This window comes from Oncorhynchus kisutch, linkage group LG19 (assembly GCF_002021735.2).
Source record: "Oncorhynchus kisutch isolate 150728-3 linkage group LG19, Okis_V2, whole genome shotgun sequence".
Lineage (NCBI taxonomy): Eukaryota > Metazoa > Chordata > Actinopteri > Salmoniformes > Salmonidae > Oncorhynchus > Oncorhynchus kisutch.
Window position 1 is genome coordinate 35054982 of NC_034192.2, and position 11027 is coordinate 35066008.

The 11027-nt window shown below is 39.8% G+C and overlaps 1 protein-coding gene across 2 annotated transcripts; it reads left to right on the forward strand.

Annotated features, from left to right (window-relative positions):
• The first annotated feature begins 1481 nt into the window (after positions 1–1481).
• Positions 1482–10658, forward strand: LOC109864744 (cysteine-rich hydrophobic domain-containing protein 2). Of its 2 annotated transcripts, none has more exons than XM_031798071.1 (6): positions 1482–1580; positions 3512–3566; positions 6686–6841; positions 7218–7274; positions 8819–8878; positions 9069–10658. In XM_031798071.1, the coding sequence occupies exons 1-6, from the start codon at positions 1501–1503 to the stop codon at positions 9117–9119; spliced, it is 459 nt and encodes a 152-aa protein (XP_031653931.1). In that variant the 5' UTR covers positions 1482–1500; the 3' UTR covers positions 9120–10658. The 2 variants fall into 2 exon arrangements, with proteins under 2 accessions (XP_031653931.1, XP_020308251.1); XM_020452662.2 differs by lacking the exon at positions 1482–1580 and adding an exon at positions 2145–2343.
• The last annotated feature ends 369 nt before the right edge of the window (positions 10659–11027 follow it).

An 11027-nucleotide genomic window follows, 5' to 3' on the forward strand; every position in this document is an offset into this window, starting at 1 on the left:
GCAATTGTGTTCATTGTCCGTAGCTTGTGCCTGCCCATACCATAACCCCACCGCCACCATGGGGCACTCTGCTTAAAACATTGACATCACCAAACTGCTCTCCCACCCGAAGCCACGCACATGGTCTGTCTGCAGTTGCGAGGCCGGTTGGACGTACTGCCAGATTCTCAAAATTGATGCTTATGGCAGAGAAATTAACATTAAATTATCTGGCAACAGCTCTTGTGGACATTCCTGGAGTCAGCATGCCAATTGCATGCTCCCTCATCTTGAGACATCTGTGGCATTGTGTTGTGTGACACAACTGCATATTTTAGTGGCCTTTTATTGTCCCCAGCACAAGGTGCACCTGTGTCATGATCATGCTGTTTAATCAAATTCTTGATATTCCAGGCCTGTCATGTGAATGGATTATCTTGGCAAAGGAGAAAGGCTCACTAACAGGAATGCACTGAAATCCATGCACAAAATCTGAGAGAAATATGCTTTTTGTCCATATTGAAGATTTATGAGATGTTTTACTTCAGCTCATGAAACATGGGACCAACACTTTATATATTGCGTTTATATTTTTGTTCAGTGTATATTTCCACACTGTGAGCTTGGAATAATACTGTGAAATTGCAAAAATTATTATAATACCCTTTTAGTGTAAGAGCTGTTTGAAAAGATTGCAGCCTGTTTTGGTGGGATGGAGTTTTGGCCTGCCTGGTGACATCACCAGGAGTAAATTAGTTAACCAGACCAATAAGAAAGAGAGTTCCAACCCTCTCTGCTAATAACAGCTAGTTTTTAGTTTCCCCCTCCCCCACACAGACCACTCCCAGACAGTCCTAGCCAAACTCTTGCTTGAAAAATTGCTCTTTGCTAAGAAGCTACATATGTTTATTTTTTACAATTTCAATTGAAAACAATCACAGTAAGGTATGTAATTGTTACCCGTAAATGATTTGATATTGAGATAAATACGGCTGCATTGAACCTTTAAAAAAATAACCACCTCTCAGGAAGATACAGACAGCTCAAGAAGTATGATTAGATATGCAGAAAATAAACATATTTTGAACATAGAATTCAGCATAATGTTTAGGGCTCTAGATTGCAGGAAAAATATGTTTCATAGTTTTGGAAAATTCTAAATTCTCCATCTTCCAGACTGGGGGCTTCCATACTTTGTGCCCCCTCAGATGTTTGGGTGCACGACGCCCCTGATGTGTAGTCTGCTATTGATATCTGTATTATTATTTTTTATTTTCATTTAACCTTTATTTAACTAGGCAAGTCAATGATGGCCTACCATACGGCCAAAGGCCTCCTGCGGAGACAGGGGCTGGGTTACATATATATATATATATATATATATTTTTTTTTTTAAATAACATAGGACAAAATACACATCACGACAAGAGAGACAACGCTACATAAATAGATACCTAAGACAACAACATAACAAGGCAGCAACACAGCATGGTAGCAACACAACATGGCAATGCACAAGACATGGAACAACACAACATGGCAATGCACAAGACATGGAACAAACATTATTGGACACAGACAACAGCACAAAGGGCAAGAAGGTAGAGATAACAATACATCACGCAAAGCAGCCACAACTGTTAGTAAGAGTGTCCATGATTGAGTCTTTGAATGAAGAGATTGAGATAAAACTGTCCAGTTTTACTGTTTGTTGCAGCTCGTTCCAGTCGCTAGCTGTAGCGAACTGAAAAGACGAGCGACCCAGGGGTGTGTGTGCTTAAGGGTTGACAGAATGTGACTGGCAGAACGGGTGTTGTATGGGGAGGATGAGGGCTGCAGTAGACATCTCAGATAGGAGGGAGTGAGGCCTAATAGGGTTTTTATAAATAATCAACAACCAGTGTGTCTTGCGACGGGTATACAGAGATGACCGGTTTACAGAGGAGTATAGAGTGCAGTGAAGCCTACTTTATTGTATTCTTAAAAAATTATAAACTTAGATGATATGAAATTATATCCGTCACTTTTCCAGACACTCTGCGGAGGCTGAGCTCGGTCAAATCATGATGTCAGTGATATTCAGATCGGAAAGAAAGAGGTCCGAGTTCCGGAGTTGGATGACTGTTTTGAACGCACTGAAGTCGGAGATTTCCGTGTTCCCAGTTGTTTTGAACGCGGCATTACTGGTTGTTGATGTCATGCTGGCAGTGACGAAAACGTCATGAGCGTCTTACTACCCAACATGGCGGATTTTGATACCATCTATGAGTTAGACGAGGAAGATGAACGTGTAGTGAGTGAAGAACATCTTGTTAAATATTGCCCAGAACCTGTGATTATGCGAGGGGCCGGGCACATCACCGTGTAAGCAATCCAAAGCGCAGTCATTATGATTCGTTATGTTGTTCTACCTCATCAGCTTGCTAGCTAGCTAGCCTGCCAACAACAATGCTATGAAATATAACTTACCACTAGGCCGTGGCAATAACAGTCAGTTGTCTGGTCTTATATTAGGACAAAACTGTTACATTTGACTTCATTGATGAGGCAAGGGTGATATATTGTGTAACGTTACCTGCTATTCCTGCTTTATAGTTGACTAGCTAACTTAGTTCGCGTAACTATAGTTGTGCGAACTAGGTAGCTAACGTTAGCTATCTACACTGGTTGCCTGCAAACTAGCCTAACATAGCATCTACTGTAACAAAAAATGACAAGCCAACATGACATCTACGGTAACTAGTGAATATTTTGACAGGGCTGGCTTATTCAAATTGTGGTGATGAACCAAGACTATTTCCAGCAAGCTTGCTAGCTACCATCCATAGATTTAACATTCTGTGTTAAGCTAACGTTACTCCCTGCAAAACTAGAATCCATTTTGGACTTGGCTATACATTTATGATATTAAGTTAGCTATGCCCATTGATTTTTGAAAAATATAACTTAAATACCTCATGAGTTTAGTTCAACTGTCCTATGCCATCAGAACGCAAAATAAGCATTGTTTTACTCCAATGTTTGTAAACAATGTAGATAAATGTTAAACACTGTATAACTGCAATACATGGTTAAAACTGTAATTTTGATATCATGGATGGTCAGTCCTTGCATCCATAGCTCTGTCTATGCGTTTGCGAGTGCTTACATTTCCCCAGGCCCATTCTTTAGCTTTTTATCAAAATAGGCAAGTATACTTCCTCTAGTCTCCACAACTGCGTTATGCATATGGTGTATCCTTGTCATCATATTGAATTGTATCAACAGGGGAAGCTATTCACATAATGAAACAAATTACAGGTTATTCAGGAAATGCATTTTTGTTTTGTTTTGCTGTCTGTACATTGTAAAGTGTTAGGTACATTTGTATAGGTATTTATTTGTAGAGAGTACAGTGTCTGTTATTCCATCTCCATAAAAAACCATGCCAGGTTCCCCTTGTGACAGCCCACAGTCACAGTATAGTACTTTATACATGTCCAATGGAAAGTTTGTTTAATCTCTACCATTTTTGTATGTTTCTTTTTGACAGGTTTGGCTTGAGCAACAAATTTGACACAGAGTTTCCCTCCGTACTCACGGGAAAGGTACAGTAACCCAATTCATTAGTATCGTCTCATGCATTTCCCCAAAGCAATGTTTTGTGCTTGCCAAATGATTTGGACTGGGATGCGAATTAAGCAATTTAAGCTATTATGGTGGCGCCATTGTTCTATTTGCCCTTTGACAAATCAGACCATCCCTGAATTACCTCTGTCACGTTTCTTAAGTGCTTTTGATATGATGGAGCAACACACCACGGTGCATCCAAAGCTGAAGTGAAGCTCTGTCAATGAGTAAGCCGTCTTTGGAGCCCAGTTGGTCGGGGACACAGCTCCAGGTGATAAAAGAAGGAAATAAAGACTGTGCCATGCACAAGAAAGGGCAGCTTCCTGGGTCAGACACTCAAACACAAAAAGGCTAAAGGGATAAGAGCAGGCAGAGGGAAGTGCAGGGCAATAAAAAGTCTCTCCAGTATTGTGACCAATGGTGACATGATGGAAGAGGTCACAATTATGATGATTGAAGGGTGCAGATCAGCAGGCCCTTATTCCTATTCTGTTTGCAAAGAGACCTTTGCATCCTGTCATAAAAGATTACGACCCCAGTTTTATGGCGTACAGACCCAGAGAGGAATTAGCATCCATTCATGTTGTTTGGATGGCCGCTGCCACAGGCACTGAGCTTATCTCTCCCTTTAGTCCCTCTCTGCCGTGAATAGACAAGAGATTGGTTAGCAAGTTACAGGCGTACTAGTAAGAGATTTGATCTCTGGATAGCATCTCCAAATATCTAGGCCACCCATTTGTTTTCTAAGGCTCTTTGATCCTGTAGACTACAGTACAGGTTTTATTATAAAAATAAACATAAACATTTAAAGGAGTTTTTCATGGAAGTGGTTGCCTTTCTCCTACTTTCCCTTTCAGGTGCTTGTTTTTTATTCATATTGCTGAGCGATTAGTGCCTTTTGAGATAGTTTTGATTATTAAAAAATTATCACTGTTTTTGATTTCGGCTTTAAACATTAAATGCATTATGTGGGTTGAATGCTGTAACAACACAGAATAAAACAATTATGAAGACCCATGATGGTAGTGACTGGCCATTACTGCTTATCACTTATTAGCCATCATTTATTCACTTTAATAAAATATTTCAGTTGTATATATTACATTTTATTTTATTACATTCCAAGTCAACTCATCTCTAAAGAGCTGCTGCCTATGCTGGTGACAAAATCAAATACAAAAATTACATTTTGTACTTCTTCAAAGTATACTGAACAAAAATATAAATGCAACATGTAAAGTGTTGGTACCATGAGCTGAAATAAAAGAACACAAATGTTCCATACTCACAAAAAGCTTATTTTTCAAAAATGTTGTGCACAAATTTGTTTACATCCCTGTTAGTGAGTATTTTTCTTTTCCCAAGACAATCCATCCACCTGACAGGTGTGGCATATCAAGAAGCTGATTAAACAGCATGGCAGGTGCACCTTGTGCTGGGGACAATAAAAAGCCACTCTAAAATGTGCAGTTTTGTCACACAACACAATGCCACAGATGTCTCACGTTTTGAGGAAGCATGCAATTGGCATGTTGACTGCAGGAATGTCTACCAGAGCTGTTGCCAGAGAATTGAATGTTAATTTCTCTACCATAAGTTGTCACCAAAGTCATTTTAGAGATATGGCAGTACGTCCAACCAGCCTCACAACCGCAGACCACATGTAACCACGCCAGGCCAGGACCTCCACATCCGGCTTCTTCACCTGCGGGATCGTCTGAAACCAGCCTCCCAGACAGCTGATGAAACTTTGGGTTTGCATAACCAAAGAATTTCTGCACAAACTGTCAGAAACAGTCTCAATGAAGCTCATCTGTGTGCTCGTCGTCCTCACCAGGGTCGTGACAGTGGGCAAAATGCCCCATGGTGGTGGTGGGGTTATGGTATGTGCAGGCATAAGCTACGGACAATGAACACAATTGCATTTTATTGATGGTAATTAGAATGCACAGAGATACTATGACAGATCCCGAGGCCCATTGTCGTGCCATTCATTCGCCGCCATCATGTTTCAGCATGATAATACACGGCTCCATGTCGCATTGATTTGTACACAATTCCTGGAAGATGAAAATGTCCCAGTTCTTCCATGGCCTGCATACTCGGACACGTCACCCATTGAGCATGTTTTAGGATGTTCTGGATCGAAGTGTACGACAGCGTGTTCCAGTTCTCGCCAATATCCAGCAACTTCACACAGCCATTAAAGAGGAGAGGGACAACATTCCACAGGCTACAATCAACAGCCTGATCAACTCTATGCGAAGGAGATGTGTCGCGCTGCATGAAGCAAATAGTGGTCACACCAGATACTGACAGGTTTTCTGATCCCTGCCCCTACTTAAATTTAAAAAATAAATACATCTCTGACCAAATGATGCACATCTGTATTCGGAGTCATGTGAAATCCATAGATTAGGGCCTAATGAATTTATTACAATTGACTGATTTCCTTATATGAACTGTAACTCAGTAAAATCTTTGAAATTGCTGCATGCAGCGTTTTTATATTTTTCAGTGTAAATAAGGCATTATCAGTCATGTCTTTTCAGGTAGAGACCTCGCTAAGCAACTGCTCTCTATCCCTCTCAATTGCACAATCTTCTATCTCTTCTCTCCCCCTCCATGTCTGCCCCTCACTAACCTAATGTACAGTAGCCGGTGTAAAAGAAACACACAGACCAGGCACGCAATGGATTATGGTCATTGTCGTTAATTACCGCGGAACTATGAAGAATATTGGCCTGTTGGAAACTACAACTCCCTATTTCATTCCACAGTTCGGGCTTGGTCTGATTTAGCTCTGGAGAAACTGCGCATCGAGCTCACAGAAAAAACCTGAACCAAATAGAATTTAAAAAATGTAACCAATATCAGTCAATTAGTTGTTTAATAACTGACATTTTGGTAAATTGCTCAGCACTATTGCTTCAGATGAAAAACTATTTTAAGTTCAAATGATTGAAAACAATTATGAGCTGATTTGTCTCAAAGAGAGAATTACCAATAAGATAAAAACTATACCAATTACAACCACATTTCCTCTGTCTGACATTTCCTATCCACTTCTTCCTCCCTTCTCCTGCTTCTTCTCCAGGTGGCTCCAGAGGAGTTTAAAACCAGCATCAGCAGAGTGAACGCTTGCTTGAAGAAGAACTTGCCTGTCAATGTGAAGTGGCTTCTTTGCGGCTGCCTGTGCTGTTGCTGTACAGTGGGCTTCAGTCTGTGGCCCGTTATATGCCTCAACAAGAGAGTAAGTCTCAATCAGCCCTCGTGTGATGTCTGCTGCACAGTCCCACTCTACATAAGTCAGCAGGCCCACTCATTACTCATGGGCTAGTTTACAAATCCAGCCGTATTGGTCTTAAGCAGGCAATAACAACTTGTGTGTAAAAATGATACATTGCACCATTGAAGGCCTGTCCAGCTGAAGGGTACGCCACTGAAAGGTGGTGCCTCGACCCAGTGTTATTGTGAAGTGGAAATTACAAGCTGGTAAAAGGAGTTCAGTCCATAAATGTCTCTTTGTCATATAATACTGTGGTTGCTGTTGTCATTTGTAAAAGAGTGTGAAGTCAAGGTAATTACTCGAAAACATTTCAATGTTGTATGTGCTCCTTTACAAACAGGCGAGAAGATCTATTCAGAAGTTGTTAGAATGGGAAAACAACCGGTTATATCACAAGGTAAGAACAAATGGAATATTGTCTGTCTGTCTGTCTGAAAGACCATAACAGTTCCGTCAGTTGTGAAGCAATCGTTAATGGGGAAACAGCGATGTCCATTTGCGATAGAAGAGCACAATATGTACTACACACCTTTTGTTTTTTTTACCATGCTGGACGACGCTCCCTCAGCTTGGAAACAAAAACAACAACAGTGGGGTGGGGTGGCCAGTAGCGCTGTTTCCCCCTACTGCGCATTCCATCTTTAAGCGATGTTAAAGTAGCAGGTTTCTGATGGATAATGGTCGTTAACTCATGTAAACTTTAACCCTTAAAACAAATTTCCCTCTAAGCTATACATTTTCATACTTTTTTGTACTGGTCCCCCTGTGGGAATCGAACTCACAACCCTGGCGTTGCAAGCGCCATGATCTACCGACTGAGCCACCTGGGACCATTATATTATTTTATACAAATACAATTGCTCAAAGAAAGAGATTTTGTTTAGCAAGTAATTAAACATTGTTATCAATACTCCAGCACCCTCCCCTTGTGAGGATAACGACAGTCTTTTTCTAAAATGTTTTATGATATCTTGAGTATACATTGGGAGGGGTCTTAGACCATTCCTCCATACAGAATCTTTACAGATCCTTGAGATCCTTCGTCTGTGCTTATGGACTGCTCTCTTCAATTCAAACCACAGATTTTCTTTAATGTGGTGCAAGTTTGGAGACAGATGGCCATTGAAAAATGTTGATTTTGTGGTCAATGAACCATCAAAATCCACAAAGAAATGGTTCATTGACCACAAAATCAACATTTTTCAATGGCCATCTGTCTCCAAACTTGTACCCCATTGAAAATCGGTGGTTTGAATTGAAGAGGGCAGTTCATAAGCACTGATGAAGGATCTCAAGGCTCTGTAAAGATTCTGTATGGAGGAATGGTCTAAGACCCCTCCCATTGTGCTCTCCAATCTCATAAAATTTTTAGAAAAAGGCTCCGGGTCATTATCCTCGCAAGGGTATGGTGCTGAAGTACTGAAAACGTATGCCTATATTCTGACCCTTATCTTTTTTAGAATATGTGTATTACTTCTTAAACAAATCTATTTAATTGAGCATATTAGTATAAAATAATTGAATCTTCAAATGTTTTCAGCGTACAATTTTTTTAAACCTTTATTTAACTAGGCAAGTCAGTTAAGCACAAATTCTTATTTTCAATGACGGCCTAGGAACAGTGGGTTTGTTCAGGGGCAGAACGACAGATTTTTTACCTTGTCAGCTCGGGATTTGATCTTGCAAACTTTCGGTTACTAGTCCAATGCTCTAACCACTAGGCTACCTGCTAAGTATTTGTATTATTTATTTTATAAAGTATATTTTGCTAATCTTTGTCAAGGTTGCCAATATTTATGACCCACACTGTAGTTTTAAAGCCTTTCCTAAATTCCCCTCACACTAGGGGAGATCTCAGACAGATTAGCTACCCAGACAGTATGTGGGTGTCTGTGCGTGTGCGCTGTTATGTCTGTCCTTACTTTCACCTCTTCTCTTTAGCTGGGCCTGCACTGGAAACTCAGCAAAAGGAAATGTGAAAGCAGCAATATGATGGAATATGTAAGTATAACCCATTCATGTTCCCCTAAAACAGAATAGGATTTTTGCCAACATATGGAGTATTACAAGTCTCAGATCATAAGATGCAAAATATATGGTAATTTATGCAATGTACAGTAGAGCAGGGCCTACTGGAAAGATTCAATTCTGAAAGAAAAGTGTGAAATGAATAAATGTTTTCCTTCCACAGGTAATTCTTATAGAATTCTTACCCAAATATCCTATATTCCGACCGGACTGAGCTGAGGAGGCTGTTGGGAGACCTGCAGTGTGACCCTTGACTCCTATCCGTAGTGCCTTGTATATATGTTGAAATGAGGGTCTGCACCGGTGTAGAGATGTCCCTTACCATCTCCCAGTACCTTGTACAATAGAAATTGCAACACTGTCACTTTGCTTTAGAGCAGATTTTGTAGGGCAGATTTTGCACAGTTCCTTTCGAAGTAGAAAAATGCCCCCTTTTTGTTGTGTGTAATACAACTAGTGATTGAACAAAAATATACTGTTGAAAAGTGCATTTAGCCCAAAGAGCCATCATTAATCGAGGCCATGTATCGTATCGTATCAGTATTGGACACCTAGAGCATCATCGCCTTATGTAAAACAATAAAGGATGTTATATATATATATAAGACAGGAGGAGACCAGCATTTTGTAGCCCACCAAGTTCAAATTCTGGTTATTGGGTTTCATTTCCTCAAATCAATTCTTCTTTGAAACAAAAAGTAGATGTGATGCTTGAATTTGCCTAACATACTATTTAACAGCATTATGTTTTTTCTTTACTTTGGAAATGACCCCTCTGTACAGGAGAATTGAAACGAACCTGTAAATATGTTAGGATAAACTGTACAGTGGTACGCTGTTGTTTACGTTGTGATTTAGATCTTTGATTTGTTTTGTCAAGAAAGTGCTGTACCATAGTTTTGTTTATGAAAGATGTCTCTTACCAGTTTATATGGGCCTGTTTACCTAGTAAGCCATATAATTTACAATGTATGTGATGCCAGAGTTAGGACAGAAAATTGCACTTAAGCTCGTCAAAATGTCATGATTTCAGAGGATGGTCAAACTGAGGTTCTGAGTAATTTTACAATGACACTAGTGATGCATGTTATTTGTGTGGTTTTGCCAACTAAAGAAAAAAAGGTTAAAAAGTGTCATCCAGTTTAACGTGAGATGGCTACTTATCTTTATGATGTACTGCTGGAAACAAAGACTCCAACTTGGCACTTCCATGTCAAAATGTTTTTTTTGTCAATCTTTTTGTTGCAGCTTTGTCTTTGTTCATTTTATAGTTTTGTATTTTCCTATAATGTGTTTTGTCCTTGTTGTTTAAAAACACAAATACAGCCTAGAGAACATGACATATTGAAATAAATGTTTCCTTAGTTATTCATTTTGTCCAGCGTTAGTGCACTATTCAATCCGCATCGCTGAAGTTCAGCTTTACAGCGTGATTGACATTTCAAGGCAATGTTCCCGCTTTATTGAGGACAGCGTTCACGGTAAACGCTGTATATGTCAGCTCAATCGGATATGAGCTTTCTATCGCTGAATCTGTAAGACCTTAGTGTTGTGTCCTTCACTTGTAGCTGAGAGTTTTGCTGTGTTACAGTGCCACTGGAATGTTAGGTGAACCACAGTCAGGGAACTGGGTGTACTTGTTAAGGTTGACATGCTCACTTGTATTGGCCCTGTTACAGAGTACTTGTAAATGTTTGTCATGACAACTCAATCCCAATGGAAAGCTGAAATAAATAGTTGATTTAGAATTTTCTCCCAGAGTCTTGAACTTGGTCCAACTGAAAACCACATTGCTAACTGTTGACATGCTTCAGTATCATTTAAGTTATACAGATCATCTTATTTGTGGTAATGTACTTTACCCACAGCCTGCTACTGAAACCTGACAATTTGTCATGTTTAACAAGGTGCGGAATCATTAACTTAACAAGATGGCCTGTAATGACTTGACACATTTGGAATACTATTACCATAAATAGCTAGCACTTTCAGGGAATGGAACTGCGGCCCCTGAGTTTGTAGCCAAAATCTAATAGGTTACTATATCACTACCCCCATACATACACTGGAGTGGTGGGTTGTTTTATAGACCCTCTTTGTTCTTGGATTTATTGTTCACATT